Source organism: Anolis sagrei, chromosome 6 (assembly GCF_037176765.1).
Source record: "Anolis sagrei isolate rAnoSag1 chromosome 6, rAnoSag1.mat, whole genome shotgun sequence".
In the NCBI taxonomy this organism is placed as follows: Eukaryota; Metazoa; Chordata; class Lepidosauria; order Squamata; family Dactyloidae; genus Anolis; species Anolis sagrei.
The window spans coordinates 47910539-47930006 of record NC_090026.1 but is presented as its reverse complement, the minus strand read 5'-3'; the positions used below and the strand labels follow the sequence as shown (position 1 = coordinate 47930006).

The window sequence follows — 19468 nt, the reverse complement described above, 5'->3', positions numbered from 1 at the left end:
CACATAACTTCCAATTTTGATCTCAGCTAACCCCCCAGGCTTTTTTTTTTTTTTTTGCTTTGTTGGTGCAGAAGATCTTAGGGATTTAGGAGCAAAACAATCATGTTTTGTAGTACTTTAGATCCATTTGGAGAATTTTGCATTTAAAGAAAATGGGACTTTGGAGGGCTTCAGGAAACCCAAGATCTGTTGTTTAAATCTCCAAAGGCCATAATTTGGGGCGTTACATTTTTCTCTGCACTAGTCAAACAAACCTCCTGCCTCAGGTATAGAAGAGACTGCAATAATTATATCATTGATGTTGATATAATTGTATCCCACCTCTATATTTTGATATTTTTCAATAAATAGAAGAGGGCGAGGGTACTAGATTGTCATTTATGTCGGTCATGGAAATATGCATCTTAGACTGGCTTTAGTTCCCAAGCTATTGTAGTTGTTTAGGCGAAGGAGCGTTAAAAGTCAACGGGCTCATTACTCTACATCTCTTCTCCCCGCAGTCTGGGAATTCTGTGTTTGGAGGCCCTGGTGGATATTATTTTGGAGGTAAGTACTTTGATTTACCTTGTAAGCTGTGAGAACCAATAGCTAAAGTATATCTAGAATACTCTGAATTGCTGGGCATCACACCACACCAAGGATACCCTATATACTCAAGTATAAGTCGACCCAAATATAAACTGAGGCACCCAATTTTACCACCAAAAATGGGAAAACTTATTGACTTGAGTATAAGTCGAGGGTGGGAAATGCAGCAGCTACTGGTAATACAAAATAAATATAGATACCAATAAAATTACATTAATTGAGGAAACAGTGGGTTAAATGTTTTTCAATGTTTACACAAAACCGTAATTTAAAATAAGACTGACAACTTTGATTAAACCATTATTCTAACCTTTTTCAGTGTAAATGTGTTTACGTATCCTTCCAATAAAAAAGTAAAATAATAAATATAATAACAATAATAAAGTAAAATAATGAATGTAATAATAATAAAAATAAATAGAGTACAATCAATGTAATAAAATAGTAACAGAGTAAAATAATGCACATATAATAATGCCAATAACAGAGTAAAATAATAAATGTAATAATATTAATAATAAAGTAAAATAATAAATGTAATAATAATAATAATAATAAATAGAGTAAAATAAATGTAATAAAATAATAATAGAGTAAAATAATGTAAATGTAATAATACCAATAATAGAGTAAAATAATAAATGTAATAAAAATAATAGTAACAACAGAGTAAAATAATAAATAACTTTGACTCGAGTATAAGCCGAGGGCAGCTTTTTCAGCCAAAAAAAGGGGCTGAAAAACTAGACTTATACTTGAGCATATACAGTATGTCTTTTCTCGCTAGAAATCATGCAAATCATTAAGACGCTGGAATAATTCTACTACAAAGGAAGGTTCGAGGACTTTTTAATGTCAAATAAAGGAAATTAAAGGATATAGGGTGGGGAACTGTGTTCTGTGTTATTATTATTATTATTATTTGAAACACAACAAGATGTATCCACAACAAACAAGATCACTCTGCTTGCTGTTGTATTGGATCACACATTGGACACTTCCCTAGTGTCTAGGACTGTGTGATGTATCAGCAAATAATAATAATAATAATAATAATAATAATAATAATTATTATTATTATTATTATTATTATTATTATTATTATTATTTTGGCAGCCTTAATTTGCCCTTAGTCCCAGGAGATATTGTGGGATTTTCCACCTTGATATTCAGAGATATAGGGTTGTGTGGAAGGGCCCTGAGATACCAAAGCATTTAAAAAGTGACTGAAAAAGTGGAACGACAGGGGATTAATAGGGTCTTTTTTTTGTCACATTGAGATTTGCTGCTGTTTATTTGTTCAGTCGTTCCGACTCTTCGTGACCTCCTGAACCAGCCTATACCAGAGCTCCCTGTCAGCCATCACCACCCCCAGCTCCTTCAGAGTCAAGCCAGTCACTTCAAGGATACCATCCATCCATCTTTCCCTTGGTCGGCCCCTCTTCCTTTTTTCTTCCATTTTCCCAAGCAGAAGGGTTAATTGAGATAGGTGAAGGATATGTGAAAATTGGAGGGCAGTTAACTGTTAATATCATTCAAGACTGTTTTGTTGGTGGTGCTTTATCAGTTGTGGGGAGCACCACAATTGATTCTTTTGCCCCTCCTCTGTGTTCTTAGGGACCTTCCACACAGCCATATAATCCAGAATATCAAGGCAGAGAATCCACAATATCTGCTTTGAACTGGATTATCTGAGTCCACACTGCCATATAACTCAGTTCAATTTGGATTTTATACAGCTGTGTGGTGGGGGCCTTAGTTATGCTGCTGCTAAAGGATGTGCAGGGGCGTCTCAACCCATTACACAAAGTAAGAATTTGCAGTATAGTTGATTTTGCCCAGGGGCACTCTTGAGGCGCTCTTGGGGGAAAATAGACCTTGACATATGTGAGTTGTAGTTACTGGGATGTATAGTTCACTTAAAATCAAAGAGCATTCTGAACTCCACCAATGATGGAATTGAACCAAATATGGCACACAGAACTCCCATGACAAACAGAGAATATATATCAGTGATTGGTGTGTGTGTGTGGGGGGGGGGGGGGGGGGGGTGGCAACATACTGTTTGCTTACCGTTGAAAATTACCTAGAGCCGCCTCTGAGGATGTGACTAATAATAATAATAATAATAATAGTAATAAAAACTTTGTTTATACCCCGCTCCATCACCCCCAGGGGGACTCGGTGCGGCTTACATGAGGCCACAGTACACACAATATAACACAAAAGCATAACAAAACCAGAAAATAAAATACATAAAATGCAAAACTAATATAATAAGCGACACAACAATATAAACTCAAGCATTAAAAGACAAAAGATTACACTGGGAAGGGCCAAATTCAAAGATAAAATTTTAAAACACTGGGAGATAGGACAATGTAAATTATCGGGGAGGACTAATGGATATATATTTTATCTCTCTTCCAGGTCTGATTTATTCCATTAATGCATCAGTGATCCAAAGCAGTTTGCCTCGCCTGTTGTGGTCTGTGCCCTCACAGTATGTGACAAGTGACTTCTCAGACTGGACTTACAACGATGGCTATCGAGGTTAGTCGGGCAAAGGGAGTTAAGGGAGCTGGCAAGATGTTCCCATCATCCTTTATCGTTGGCCTTAGCAGAGGGGGAGTGATAACCAATGCAGCTCAAAACATCTTGAGGGCATCAGACTGACCGTCAGTTCAGTCATGAATCAGAATGGAGTCTGTGGTCATGAAATCAGAAGAAAGCTAGGACTTGGAAGGGTGGCTAGAAAGAAATTAAGTGGAAATCATGAAGTGAAGGCAGGTGCTTCTTTCTGCCAAGAATATATCCGCCTTAAACTCTCCAATCTTTTTTCCCTTCCAGGGTACTCAGTGGCTTTGGGGGAATTTAATGAAGACCCTACATCAGATGGTAAGGAAAATACCCTTTTTTTCAAACAAAGGTAATTTTATGGGGTAAGGTAAAGTGAGGAATCCAGTAGATTTTATTTGAGCTATTTGCTGATAGATAGAAAGCTGAAGATGGATCTTTCAGTGCAGCTCTCTGGATTATGCCGGTTCTTGTTGCCTCTACGACCACTTGCTCCATTCTTTTTAGAGACAATTTGTCATTATTTGATCTGATTAGGATTCTTCCTTTTTTAAATGAAAGCCTGAATAGTGTTTGTTGAAATGGCACCATGGTTTGGGTGATGCATTTTATCCTTCCTGATTAAAAAAATATATATGAAGGGGTGTAATAGAGTTCAAGGCTGTCTGAGCAGGGGGGAACAACAAATCAATCCCACCGCTGCCACCAATATAATAAAGTTTAGGAATATCTAGGGCAGGGGGGACAAACAATTAATCCCACCTCTGCCCCTCAAGGCAAGGGAGTATAAAATATTATAAATGACCAATGTTCTTGTTAGCCGCCACCACCTCAGGATTATTGGTCTGAGGAACCAAAAGGTGTGAATGTGTTGAAGGTAAGGTGTGTTTGAGCTCTTGATTCTTCTATTGCTTCTTCACTGGATGACTGGACTTTAAAATGGTTTGGTAGACTGAGTTAGTTCTGTGGAGATTGACATACTGAAGCTGACACCAATTAAAAGTGAACTAGAAAGGGTTTATTGAACTTTAAACAAACAGCTACTCATATAATGAGCGGTACAGAAAGCGTAATTCAGATGTAGAGACTTAGTTACTTAAACAAGTAGTTCCACTGACAGTAAAGCTTTTATCAACTGTGAGATTCCTTAAACACACTGCTCTATCTTTAGAAATAGTAACAATTGGAGAACAGATCCCTATCTGTCTCTCCCACAGGGCAAATAAGCTCTCTTATACTTTTCGTCAGTATAAACAGACAAGTCTTTCTGTTACTGATCTCCTCAATCCAGTAACCTTAGCCCTTGCCTGCCTGCTTATTCCCTCTCTTTAAGGCTCACTTAAAACTTTCTCTCCCTGTCAGATTCCTACTGTAACTTCCTATGTTAAGATTTCATCCTTCTGTGTCTCCAGTCAAGACACTTCTCTCCTCTCTGTCAGGAGCTGACAGCTTATTTCCCGCTCTCAACCGACTCCTCCCCTAATTGCTATACCCAATCAGGAGTCGGCTTGACTCCTCCTCCTGTCTCTGCCTGCCTTCCAAGATGCCAGCTACTGTCATGCAGGCTTGTCGTCTTAAAGGTAGATTCCACTACAAGGGGCAATAAAGTTGTAGTGCAAAAGTGACATTACATTAATGAACTAATTCACTCTTGTATTACATTTCTTTAAATTCCCTTGACAGATGGTCCTAACCATGGCCAAAAATCAAGTCCCCGTATTTTACTACTGCACTTACTTAGGCGATCCCTCGTTTTCCGAGGATGATTGTCTTCCAGTGTTCTTGTGGGTTCGTATGTGGCTGTGGAGCCCTATTCTTGCTCTGCATCTTCTTCCGCAGTGAGGGCATTGGTTTCCAGGTGGAAGGTGGTCTCGCTCGGGGTTGGCTTGACGCGCCTTCCTCTTGGCACGCTTCTCCCTTTCGCCCTCCATTCGTGCCTCTTCAAATTCTGCAGCACTGCTGGTCACAGCTGACCTCCAACTGGAGCGCTCAAGGGCCAGGGCTTCCCAGTTCTCAGTGTCTATGCCAGAGTTTTTAAGGTTGGCTTTGAGCCAACTACTGCAATTATTCAAACTATAATGACCCTGTTATAACTTCTCTATCCCTATGCTGCTATACGATCCATGCACCTTATTGGCCAGCCTATTTTCTAACTTGCTTGCACACCAGTCCCGTCCCCCCTTCCATAATGAGACTTGAAGTATATTTTTGGTTGTTGCTTATGATGCTTGTCTTTCTATCGTTATAATGTCATTTTATGTAGTTTTCATATTTTATATGCTATGTTTTTAACCGTATGTGATTGGGCATGGCCCCATGTAAGCTGTCCTGAGTCCCTTCAGGGAGATAGAGGCGGGGTATTAAAATAAAGTTGTTGTTATTATTATTTGAAACACAACAACATGAGTCCACAGCAAACAAGATCACTCTGCTGGCTGGTGTACTGGATCACACGTCGGACACTTCCCAAGTGTCTAGGACTGTGTGATGTATCGGCGAATAATGCGTGCAGATCCCAGTAAGGTGGCCTTCTGCAGCTGGAGGATGGTAATTTTGTTGTGTTTAAGTGCAGGCCAAAGTCTTTAGGCACTGCACTCAGAGTGCCGATCACCACTGGTACCACCTTTACTGGTTTGTGCCAGAGTCTTTGCAGTTCGATCTTTAAATCCTCATATTATGTTGGCATTTCCAGTTGTTTCTCTTCAATCCTGCTGTCACTTGGGATTGCAACATCGATGATCCACACTCTGTTTTTTAACACAATTGTGAGGTCAGGAGTATTGTGCTCCAAAAACTCTGTCAGTCTGAATTCGGAAGCCCCAGAGTATTATTACTATTATTATTATTATCTCATTAGAAAGAGAAAGAAGGGATATACAGTTTCAATGATTTATTTTGAAATAATAGCAATCTTTACAGAGAGTAAGCACAGCAATATTTTCACCACACAACTGTGAGGACTTAATAGGAAATATGGAACAGTCGCTCATACTTGCCTTCTTGTATGAGCTTCTCTTTATAATCCCTTTCGGCGTTAATGACATACCACCAGAAAAAATGGGTCCTAATCCAAAAAGTGCACCAAACAGAGAAGTTTTGGGTGTGACACGGAAGTTGGGATAAACGTTGTGTGACCTGGCATAAACCCAACGGGTCATGGCAGGGTCATCGATGAGCTGGGTCCGCCGTGGGTTGTTGAGCTGCAGGAGGTAGTTGCGCTTGAGGTGGGTGCGGAGGGCCAGGCGCTCGGTGTCGGCGCGGCACTTCTCCGGCGAGGCGTCGTACTCGGCCGGGTCGAGCTGAGGTGGGAGAGAAGCCAAGGGTGCCGGGCGGTACTTGGTGCACGGGGAGAGGGCGCCTCCATCTTGAAGGGCAAGGAGACGCCCTATACAGTGTTCCCTCACTTATCGTGAGGGTTCTGTTCCGGGACCACCCGTGATAAATGAAAATCCGTGAAGTAGGGACACCATATTAATTTTAATATTTATACATTATTTTATATATTTTATATATTATTTTCTTACCCGCACTTCCTTACCCACCTCCTGGCCCACCCCAAGGGCACCTGCCTGCTTCCCGAGCCTCCGCAGAGTCTCTGGAGCCACGCAGGCAGCAGCAGGCCAGGGAGGCAGGCCTTTTCCATCGCGCCACAGGCCATAGCACTTCCGGGGTCTGTGGGGGCCAGGGAGGTAAGCTTTCCCTGCCGTGCCTCAGACTGCTGCACTTCCAGAGTCCCTGGCCTCCACTGGACGTAAATATTTAATCTATATAAATAAAAATGTAATGTTCGTTTGTGGGATTAACAGAACTCAAAAACCATTGGGGGAATTGACACCAAATTTGGACACAAGACACCTAACAACCCAATGTATGTTCTTCACTCATAAAAACAATGAAAAACACAGAAGAAGGGACTTTAAAAGCCCCCAAAAAGCTTTTAAAGTTTGGGAGTCCTCTTGGATTCATCACTTACGCTTGAGGCTCAGGCGTCGGCGGTGTCCGGGAGGGCTTTTGCACAATTGAGACTCGTGCGCCAACTGTGACCGTACCTCGTAAAGGCTGATCTGGCCGAGGTGGTCCATGCCTTGGTCACCTCTAGATTGGACTACTGTAATGCGCTGTACGTTGGGCTGCCCTTGAAAACGGCTCAGAAATTTCAGTTAGTCCAGCGAGCGGCAGCCAGGATGTTAACTGGTGCTCCTTACAGAGAGAGGTCAACCCTCCTGTTCAAGGAGCTCCACTGGCTGTCGTTCATTTTCCGGTCCCAATTCAAGGTGCAGGTGCTCACCTACAAAGCCTTAAACGGTTTGGGACCTGCCTACCTGCGTGACCGCATCTCTGTCTATGAACCCACGTGTTCTTTTCGTTCATCTGGAGAGGCCCTACTCACGATCCCATCTACGTCGCAGGCGCGTCTGGTGGGGACGAGGGACAGGGCCTTCTCTGTGGTGGCCCCCCGACTTTGGAATATCCTCCCCAAGGACATCAGACAAGCCCCTACACTGGCAGTCTTTAGGAAGAGTTTGAAGACCTGGCTGTTCCGGTGTGCCTTTCCAGAATAGGAAACTCCAGCAATATGTCCCAGAAGCACTTTAGTAGAGATTTAAGATTGTCAGCACGTACCCTATTTTCACCTGTCATACTCAGCACTTTTTAATCTGTACCCATTACATTTGGCCCGGCCCTAGTTTTATCGTGTTATGGTGTATTGTCTTATTGTTTATTGTTATTGCTTAACATTTTGATTTGCATGAAATGTTATGTGTATTGTTATGTTGTTGTTTTTATTGAGGCCTTGGCCTTTGTAAGCCGCATCAAGTCCTGCAGGAGATGTTAGCAGGGTACAAATAAAGTTAATAATAATAATAATAATAATAATAATAATAATAATTGATGAAAAGGTAAATGACAATACAGAAAAAAGGAATAAAGAGAGAAAGAAAGAAGGAAAGGGAGAAGGAAGCATGGAAGCAAAGAGAGGAGGAAGGAAGGAAAGAGGTAGAGAAAGAAGAAAGGAGAAAAAGAGGGAGGGAAAGAAAAGGGAAAGGAAGGCAAGTTAGAGAAGGAGAGAAGGAAAGAAAAAAGGGAAAGAAGGAAGGAAAGTGGGAGTGAAGGAGGGGGGAGATGTAGAGAAAGAGAGAGGGAAGGAAAGAGAGAAGGAAGAAAAGAGCAGAAGAGAAAGAAAAGGGGGGAAGAAAGGAAAGAGATAGAGAAAGAAGGAAGAAGAGAAGGAAAGACGGACGGACGGAAGGAAGGAAGGAAGGAAGGAGCGAGTGAAGGAAGGAGGGAAAGAGGGAAGGTTGGCCACAGCAAAGCATGGCGGGTACAGCTAGTATTTAATATTTTTAATTAATATTTTCAAAAACCCGCAAAACAGCGCGTCCATTAAAAGCGAACCACGAAGTAGCGAGGGAACACTTTATGGTGAGTCCTTTGAATACAAGATTCTGCACTCAGTGATTCAACCATCCACTGCTTCAAAAGATTTTTAAACTATCCAACCAATAAAATGGAAGATATAATCTCTCCATATATGTGAAAGCCTGAGACAAGGCAAAGTGTGAAGCAAGGCGAGATATGATGCAAGGCAAGGCAAGACGCAAGGCAAAGTGCGGTGCAAGGCACGATGCAAGGCAAGGCACAAGGCAAGGCGTGTGGTGAGACGCAAGGCGAGGTGCGATGTGAGGTGAGGCGACACAAGGCAAGGCGCAAGGCACGGCAAGGCAACCCTTTCAGGACTGTGAGTTTTATGTTTCTAGTGCCCTGAGCTCACAAGGTGCTTCTTCTACTTGCAGAATACGTGGTCGGCGTTCCTAACAAAAGCCAAACAAAAGGCGTGGTGAGTGAAAGATGGTGGAAAAATGGTCAAACGGACTGTTATCTGGTTTCTTTCTTGCTTGTCTTAAAGAAGGAAGTCACAATGTGTGTGTGTTTATTCTTTTTATTAATAGCGCTTCTGTATATTCTGGGTCTGTATGTTTGAATGGTATGTAACCAAATTTCTAGATGAGTGAGAGTTCATTACGGCTTAGCTAACAATTAGCCCTGCGCTCTGCATCCACTCCATGACTGCTATTCCATTGAAAGGCAGTTCCAATTCACAGGAAAATGGGATAGATTTGTTACTTTCTCAGTACTGAAATAGTTTAGGGCTACATCTGAAATTATCCTGCCCTGTGAAATAGTACTGTGGGACACCTCTTATGATACGAAAGCAATGACCTCTAGATTATGTTAGACTACAGCCATCATCATCCCCAACAAAGTATATGGGTATTGCAGACTAATGACAACTGAAGGGTTACTGGTGAAAGAAGACTGCGTATATGTTCTAGTACAGGGTTCCTCAAACTAAGGACCGAGGGCTGGATACGGCTCTCCAAATTTATTTACCTGGCCCTCGCTCAGGGTCAGCCTAAGTCTGAAACGACTTGAAAGCACACAACAACAACAATCCTATTTCATCAGCCAAAATCAGGCCCACACTTCCCATTGAAATACTAATATGTTTATATTTGTTGAAATTGTTCTTCATTTTAAGTATTGTATTGTTTTTAATTATTTTTGCACTACAAATAAGACATGTGGAGTGTGCATAGGAATTCATTCATGTTTTTCTTTTTCAAATTATAATTCAGCCCTCCGACAGTTTGAGGGACTGTGACATGAGCCTCTGTTTAAAAAGTTTGAGGACCCCTGTTCTAGCATATACATTTGGGCTTCTTGAGGAATTTTAGTGTAACGGAGACCTATAATCTCTCTAATTTAGACCATGTAATCATTTTTTGGGTTACAGTTTCCATTGACCACATTGGCTGGATGTTTCTAAGACTGCTTTATATAGTCATGTATAAGAAATCTCATGTATAAGTCAAGGACAGAGTTCGGGACCAAAATTATGAATTTGGACATAGCCTGAGGATAACTCAAGAGTCACTTTATTTATTTATTTATTTACATACTGTATTTGTATACCGCCTTTATCAGCCTGTCGGTGACTCAAGGCAGTTTACAACAAATTAGTACATATAATATCATAATACAAATAAAATGTTAAAAAACAATATTAAACCACATCAGAAGCAAAAAACAAACAAAACCCCAACATATTAGTGTCTCCTTGTTTAAAAACATTGTCCAATTCCATCATCTAGTCATTTGGTTTCCTATGTCAGTTACTCTGCATTTGTAAACGCTTGCTCAAACAACCATGTTTTAAACCTTCTCCGAAACGTTAAGAGAGAGGGGGCCCATATGATATCCCTAGGGAAGGCGTTCCATAGCCGAGGGGCCACCACCGAGAAGGCCCTGTCTCCCATCCCCACCAACCCTACTTGTGATGAAGGCAGGATCAAGAGCAGGGCCTCCCTGGATGATCTTAAGTCCTAGATGGTTCATAAGGGGAGATGTGTTTGTAGGAGTTTCCTCAGGAGTTACTATTCCACATGTTTCTCTGACATTTTCTCCCTGTCTGTCAATCACAGGTGGAAATTCTCACCCTGAAAAAATTCTTCCGAGTTCTCTGGACCATCCCCAGTGAGCAGGTAACAATGTTTCAGCCTATGGGTTTTCCCTAGCACCTAGCAAGGACTAATAACTACCTCTGTGTTCCTGGGCTTTGGGTGCCCAATATGTTGGTCTGATAGAGGAGACATTTCCCCCTTTGTTGCATGTGGACAATACCCTTTTTCTTGCATGTGGACAATACCCTTTGTAGAGTCCGTGGATGTGCGTCAAGCTTGTCCCGCATCCCAGGAGTCTTGATTTTCCTGGTTTATAAAGGCTACCAAACAGGATTGGGGAAACAGTTAGCATTCTCTATGAAAGACAGATTTCCCACTAGGTCTAAAACCAAAGTAGTAAGTCTTTTGCCTTTCACTACTTAAGGCAAAGTGTGATTCCTCTACTGCTTACTTCATATGAGTGTGTGTGTGTGTGAGAGAGAGAGAGAGGGAGAGAGAGAGGGAGAAGGAGAGGGAGAGAACGAGAAGTGTGGGCCTAGTAGAGAGCCATGCCAGGTATACAAAAAACATATGAGGGTTGAATGAAAAGTAATGCCTCCACCTTCGTAACTCCTCAACAGATGGTAGTACTGGTATGCGGCCAGTACTGACTTGTTCAGTAGACTCTCTTCTACAGTTCCATTTTGGCTGCAGCATTGAACATTTGTGTTAAAGTGTGAAGTATGGAACCCTGCGCAGATGGTCAATCAATGCGACTTAAACACTGTGCTGTCATTGAAGTCTTAACAGCAGAAGGAGCTTCAGATGTTGATGCAAATGGCTACCCTGGTAATGCAAGATGGAGGCATGTAGCCTTCACCTATAGCACAGTCTTTTTTCTCTGACTTAGAAAGCCAAGGAGCTGAAGTCTTTAAAAAGAGACATGGCTTCCATCTAAGATGCTTGGGTTTTCCAAGTCTTGACTAGGTTAGTGGAGGATGTGAGGTTGTGCAAGATATTTTGGTTTCGAATTAGAAATGCACATTTCACAAAGTTTAGATTAATTGGCAGCCACATCAGAAAGATGGGCAGGTTCAAAATCCCACGATGAAAGTAGTTAGAATGCTGTGTCTATTAATCTACTACATTTGAAAGGTGCATGGAGCAGTGACATCACTAGAGATGGTATCACCTACGAGGGTTGAAAGAAAAGTAAGGCCTCCACCTTCGTAACTCTTCAACAGATGGCAATACTGGTATGCGGCAGGTACTGGCTTGTTTAGTAGACTCTCCTCTACAATTCCATTTTGGTGGGAAGCCTTAGCATTGAACAGTTATGTTGTTAAAGTGCAAAGTATGGAACCCTGCACAGACTGTCGGTCATTGAATTCTTGACAGCAGAAGGTGTCACCCCAAAGGAAATTCATTGGAGAATGCAAGTTGTTTATGTGAGCACTGTGCGTCATTGGGTGAGAAAGTTTAAAGATGTTGAGGTGGGAACATCTGACTTGCGTTACAAACAAAGAGCTAGAAGTCCTGTGACAGCAACTACGGAGTATCACAAGCAAAAGGTTGACAGATTGATTTAGGAAGATTATCGTATCACTCAGAGAGAAAATTAAAACCTAATCAGTATTTCACAAGACCACTCTCACAACCACCATGTCAGACTACACAGAGAAGCCGTTGAAATACACAAGCATGTGGACAATTTCAACAGAAAGGAGGAAACCATGAAAATGAACAAAATCTGGCTATCAGTATTAAAAAAAACTCTACAATTACAACAGCACAACAACAGAGAGGAAACAAACAAGGACATCTAATCACCTCTCAACAAAAGTTTGCTCCAGGCACTGTCAGGCCATTATATGCTAATCAAGGTGATCAGTTGAAACATTCACACCGAGCTCCAGCAGACAGGAGTCCTTTGTCCCACCCTGGTCATTTCACAGATATATAAACCTTTTTTCCTAGTTCCAACAGACCTCACTACCTCTGAGGATGCTTGCCATAGATGCAGGCGAAATGGCAGGAGAGAATGCCTCTAGACCATGGCCATATAGCCCGAAAAAACCTACAACAACCCAGGGTATCGACTTCTTCTGTGATGGCTTCAGAAAACTTGTTCATCGTTGGCAGAAATGTATCCAATTGTCTGGTGGTTATGTAGAAAATGAATAGTGGTAGTTAAAGAGCACATTCTAAGGATTATTTCTGCATTTGATTTATTAAAATATTTCCATCCAAACCCAAGTAACGAAGGTGGAGGCATTACTTTTCATTCAACCCTCGTACTATTGCTTTCCATAGATGTGTCCAGACTCAAATGCCAAGGATTGCCTATTCTGTTATTTTACCACACCTAGAACCTGCTTTCCTATGAATAGGTTTAAGGTGGTCTTTTCCTCCCCCACTAGAAGACAGTGCCTGATCCAAAACAAATTTACTAAATTTCATGGATCGTTGTGGTTTTTAATCACCCAAATTCGGGTCCTAACCACTTTATTCCCCTGCTATGCAGGATGGGCATTTTCTTAGATTTTTACTATGAGCATTTTCTGTGGGAATGGGTTGAATATAGCTGTAAAATGAGGGTGAACCCTGAGCTTTCCTCTTTCTCTCCTTTCTTTTCCTCTTGCAGATCGCATCATATTTTGGGCACACGGTGGCAGTCGCTGATGTCAATGGAGATGGGTAAGGGAAAAACGGAGAGGGTGACAATGGGTGGTTGATTTGTATCTGGGGCAGCTTTATTGGCTACACATTTCAAATTTGTAGACAAGTTATGATTTATATGAAGATTTGTGTGTGTGTGTCAGGAGCAACTTGAGAAGCTGCAAGTTGCTTCTGGTATGAGAGAATTGGCGTCTGCAAGGACGTTGCGCGGAGCGGTGTTTGATTTTTTACCATCCTTGTTGGAGGCTTCTCTCATGTTCCTGCATGGGGAGCTGGAGCTGACAGAGGGAGCTCATCTGCACTCTCCCGGGATTCGAACCTGCGACCTGTCGGTCTTCAGTCCTGCCGGCACAAGGGTTTAACCCATTGTGCCACCGGGGGCTCCTTATAAGACATATTATAGTAGCATCATTGATTAAATTTGTTTGTTTGTTTGTTTGTTTACAGCATTTATATTCTTCCCTCCTCACCCCGCAGGGAACTCAGGGCGGATTACAATGTATATATCCGTGGCAAAAATTCAGTGCCATAGATGCACAACATACATAGACAGACTCAGAGGCTATTTAACATTCCAGCTTCTGGCCACCAGGGGAGCTGTCACTTCACTGTCTGTTTGTGACACTGATTACTATGTATATATCCATGGCAAAAATTCAATGCCATAGATGCACAACATACATAGACAGACTCAGAGGCTATTTAACATTCCAGCTTCTGGCCACCAGGGGAGCTGTCACTTCACTGTCTGTTTGTGACACTGATTACTATCTATATATCCATGGCAAAAATTCAATGCCATAGATGCACAACATACATAGACAGACTCAGAGGCTATTTAACATTCCAGCTTCTGGCCACCAGGGGAGCTGTCGCTTCACTGTCCGTTTGTGACACTGATGAAGTACTTCCTCATTCTTTGCATACTTCCTGGAGATTTTTATGGCCTCGTAAATCACTTAAATTAGCAACCCCACATAAGTAGTACCTAAATTTCCTAGTTGACAGATGCAACTGTCTTTCTGGCTGCAAAGGTCGACAACAAGCTACACAATTTTGGTCGGAAGCTCACTCTGTCTCAGGTTGGCTTCGAACTCATGATCTTTTGGTCAGTTGTGATCTTTAATGCAGCTGACACCCAGCCATCTGCGCCACAGTCCCGGTGCTGCAAAGTTTAAGGGGAAAACAACTATCCCCAACACTTAACTTATTGCGTGCGATGAAATCCTTATAATAATAAATAATAAACGTTATTTATACCCCGCCACCATCTCTCCAAAGGGGACTCGGGGCGGCTAACATGAAGCCAAGCCCAAAGATACAATACAACAAAATAAAATACAGAATGCAGACAACAAAAAAATCACATCAAAATAAAACAGGTACAGTAGCAAAATAAAATAAATAAAACAAATTAACACAATAAAAAATCTAACAGAATGGGCAAGCCAAATGGACGAGGTAGAATGATAAAACCCTGGATGAAGTAGGAAAGAAAATATGTAATTGGGGCGAACCCAAAAAGAAGAAACAGTGGGGTAGGATTTCAGTTTAGGACAGGGGAAAGTGCATCATAGGGGCAACACTATAGATGGAGGAAGCAGAAATGGGAAAAATGGTCACTCTCCAAAGGCACATCGGAAAATCCAAGTTTTCACATTTTTCCTAATAATAATAATAATAATTATTATTATTATTATTATTATTATTATTATTAATTATTTATACCCTGCACCATCTCCCCTTAATGAAGACCATGCATCCATCCACTGAATCCTCTGCTGAGAAGTTCTGTGTGCTGCACATTCCTTGCAAGCAAACATTTGTTGTTGTGCCCCTTCAAGTAAAGTCTGACTTTTGGCAAGTCCAAGGTGATGCAGCCATGAGTTTTTTTGGGGTTGAGAATATGTGAATTGCCCCAGGTCACCCAGATAGGGACCACCAAACACAGGGCCGAAACATGAATCAAGGATATAAAAGGCACTGCAGGCTACTTCAACGAGAGAAGAACAAGCCCTATGAGGAGCAGCTTAAAGAGCTGGGCATGTTTAGTCTTCAGAAGAGAAGGCTGAGAGGAGGCATGATAGCCATGTATAAATATGTGCGAGGAAGTAATAGGGAGGAGGGAGCAAGCTTGTTTTCTGCTGCCCTGGAGACTAGGACGCGGAACAATGGCTTCAAACTACAAGAAAGGAGATTCCATCTGAACATGAGGAAGAACTTCCTGACTGTGAGAGCCGTTCAGCAGTGGAACTCTCTGCTCCAGAGTGTAGTGGAGGCTCCTTCTCTGGAAGCTTTTAAACAGAGGCTGGATGGCCATCTGTCAGGAGTGCTTTGAATGCAATTTTCCTTGGACTAAGGGTTGGACTAGATGGCCCATGAGGTATCTTCCAATTATGATTCTATAGCAGAGCACCCGATGAACCAACCTGGACACAGCCCATTATTTGAGAACACAGAAATGCTGGACCACTCTAACAACCACCATGTCAGACTACACAGAGAAGCCACTGAAATCCACAAGCATGTGGACAATTTCAACAGAAAGGAAGAAACCATGAAAATGAACAAAATCTGGCTACCAATACTAAAAAAACAAACTTTAAACAACAGTAAATAAAAAACAAAACTCAAAGGGTCTGGAGAACAAGCCCTATGAGGAGCGGCTTAAGGAGCTGGGCATGTTTAGCCTGAAGAAGAGAAGGCTCTCTGCCCCAGAGTGTGGTGGAGGCTCCTTCTTTGGAAGCTTTTAAACAGAGGCTGGATGGCCATCTGTCAGGGGTGATTTAAATGCAATATTCCTGCTTCTTGGCAGGGGGTTGGACTGGATGGCCCATGAGGTCTCTTCCAACACTTTGATTCTATGATTCTATGCAGGGAAACTCCAGACAAGAAACAATCAGACAGGGACAGTTAATCACCTCTCAACAAAAGATTCCCCCAGGCAGTAACGAGCCACACCTAAAAACTGTCAGGCCATCAAATTCTAATCAAGGTGGCCAATTGAAACATTCACACCTAGCTCCAACAGACAAGAGTTCTTTCTCCCACCCTGGACCTTCCACAGGTATATAAACCCAATTTTCCTAGTTTCTACGAACCTCACAATCTCTGAGGATGCTTGCCAAAGATGCAGGCAAAATGTCAGGAGAGAATGCTTCTAGAACATGGCCATATAGCCTGAAAACCCCACAACAACCCAATCACCCATGGATTAATGGGGAATGGAATGCTGGTCTTCATAATCATTGTACAACTTTTGAACCACTGCACCATGATGACCTTCACATACAAAGGTACAAACCATGGGAAAATATTGCTTTACCTATCTGTTTTGATCAAACCTTTCAAAAATGGGGGGGGGGGGGGGTGCCTTTGTTTTTTGCATCTACTGCCATCTATTGTCAAGTGGTTCATATTGCAGTCTTGACAAAATAAACTAGTTTCTCCTTGAATTAGTTTTAGGATTGAATCAAACCACACTTCATTCAGGGTGGAGAAGTGGGGCAAGCAGCCTCCCCAAACAAGGTGCTCACCTTTCTACTACACCCCTATGACTAGAGAAAGGCAGTGTTAACACACACAAATACATTAATATGCTGTAGAGCAGTGTTTCTCAACCTTACTAATGCTGCGGCCACTTCATACCGTTCCTCATGTCGTGGTGACCCCCAATCATAACACTGTTTTTGTTGCTATTTCATAACTGTAATTTTTCTCCTGTTATGAATCGTAATGTAAATATCTGATATGCAGGATGCATTTTCATTCACTGGACCAAATTTGGCACAAATATCTGATGCACCCAAATTTGAATACTGGGAAGGTCGGAGGGGATTGCTTCTGTAATTTGGGAGTTGTAGTTGCTGGGATTTCTAGTTCACCCACAATCAAAGAGCACTCTGAACTCCACCAACGATGGAATTGAACCAAACTTGGCACACAGAACTCCCATGACCGACAGAAAATACTGGAAGGGTTTGGTGGGCATTGACCTTGATTTTTGGAGTTGTAGTTCATCTACAACAAGACAGCACTGTGAATTCAAACAATGATGGATCTGGACCAAACTTGGCACAAATACTCAATATGCCCAAATGTGAGCACTGGTAGAGTTTGGGGAAAATAGACCTTGACATTTGGGAGTTGTAGTTGTTCAGATTTATAGTTCACCTACAATCAAAGAGTATTCTGAACCCCACCAACGATAGAATTGGGCCATACAGAACTCCCATGACCAACAGAAAAGACTTAAGGCCATCCAGTCCAACTCCCTTCACCAGGGCAAGAAAATGTAACCAAAGCCCTCCTGACAAAGAGCCATCCAGCCATAGATATCGATATATATGATTCACACACACGGAGATATATAGTGTCATAGATTTGAAAGGGACCCCTAAAGAAGGACAATAATATGTTGCATGTTCCAGAGTAGGCAAACGAGACAATCTCTACATCAACACTGACAAAGAAACAATAAGAAGTGCTGTTTAACCACAAGCATCAAGACATTGCATATATTAGAAACCAACACTTTCTCGTTACTTTATTTTTGAGATCACCAGACTGAGCCGCAGCAACGCATGGCAGGGGACAACTAGTGTGTGTATGTGTGTGTGTGTGTGTGTGTGTATATACACACACACACACACACACACACACTAGATATATACAATATATAATACTGACATTGTACTATGCTAATAATATAATATATTGTATGTATATATATCTTGCAAGCTGCTCTGAGTCGCCTTCGGGGTGAGAAGGGAGACATATAAACAAACAAACAAACAAATAATGAAATGGATATGTTCATTCATTATTCATAGTGCATAGGACAGGGATGTCAAACATTTTAATTGAGGATCACAGAAGCCTTAAGGTTGCCTTCAAAGGGCTGTTGAATCCATGAGAATCATGGGTACAGAGGGCCAACTATAATTTTCTTACAGTACGCTTTAGTTTTGATCCAATTTAGATGTTATTGAATGACAACTCCCATCACTTTTGATTATCTGCCATGGGGACTGTGGATAATGGGAATTGAAGCCTAATAGCATTTGTGGCTCTGAGGTTGGGGAAAGGTTAGGAGACATTTTCTGCACATCATATCCACAAGCTTTGTATCTAAATTCAAGCCCCACTCTCGTGACTAAACTGAACAAGCGGCAGCCTTCCAGATGTTGCTGTGTCACAACTCCCATCAGCTCTACTCATGATGTCTAATGATGAGAAAAACAGGAGTTATAGTATAGCATCTGGTGGGCCACATAAAATGACATGGTGGACCAGGAATCAGACTTAAAATCTGCATTTTGGATGAACCTGTAATGGGACTTCTCTTCTTTCTCCCTTCCCCTTCCTTTTCTTTCGTATCTACCCACTAGGAAGGATGATATTCTTGTGGGAGCCCCTCTCTTCATGGAGCGTCGCTCAGACCGGAAACTCTACGAAGTTGGAAGAGTTTACTTATACCTACAGCGCAAGACTCCCAATGCTTACAGCACCCCCTGGCAGAGGCTGACGGGCACCGATGTCTATGGGCGCTTTGGCATGGCCATTGCTTCCCTGGGTGACATAGACCAGGATGGATACATTGGTAAGAAGCAGGCATGTGGCCGGGGGGGGGGGGGGACGGGACTTGGGGGCTTCAGCCCCCCCCCCCCAATTCTCATGGTGGTCCGCGAGAAGGCCTTACTGGTACATTATTTAAACTGTTATGTTTATTCATATCATGATCTGATCACCATGCTCAATATATCCCATATGCATGGGGATATTGGGGTAATGATACAAAAGGTTTGCTAGGGTAGACCCTCTTTCACCCAGACTCAGCCCCCCCCGAACCAAACTCAGCCCCCCCCCCAAACAAAATCCTAGCATTGTGATGGACTGACTTGCCACCCTTGCAAAATCTTCTGGCCAACTGTTGAAGGAGTGAAAAGCCAATCTTCATTCAACTAGGAAGCATTGTCACAACTTAGAAGAGTTACCGTATTTTCCAGTGTATTAGACTACTTTTTAACTCTGGAAAATCATATGAAAAGTCGGGAGTCGTCTAACACGCCGGGTATAAAATTAAAAAAATAATAATTAAAATAATAAAATTCAACTCCATAGTGGTGCAGCCTGAGGAGGGATGAGGCGGGCGGAGGAGGAGGTATGGCATGGGGAGGAGG

General features: G+C 42.1%; 1 protein-coding gene and 1 pseudogene across 1 annotated transcript in view; one reads left to right on the top strand and one right to left on the bottom strand.

Annotated features, from left to right (window-relative positions):
* ITGA2B (integrin subunit alpha 2b) overlaps positions 1–19468 on the top strand; it is a 90543-nt gene that overhangs the window by 22729 nt on the left and 48346 nt on the right. The window contains exons 7-13 of the mRNA XM_067470087.1: positions 501–546; positions 3019–3141; positions 3439–3486; positions 8961–9004; positions 10650–10709; positions 13252–13304; positions 18677–18888. Coding sequence (XP_067326188.1) covers positions 501–546; positions 3019–3141; positions 3439–3486; positions 8961–9004; positions 10650–10709; positions 13252–13304; positions 18677–18888 — 586 coding nt within the window. The remainder of the gene's footprint in view (positions 1–500; positions 547–3018; positions 3142–3438; positions 3487–8960; positions 9005–10649; positions 10710–13251; positions 13305–18676; positions 18889–19468) is intronic.
* Positions 6043–6808, bottom strand: LOC132764532 (NADH dehydrogenase [ubiquinone] 1 beta subcomplex subunit 4 pseudogene; annotated as a pseudogene).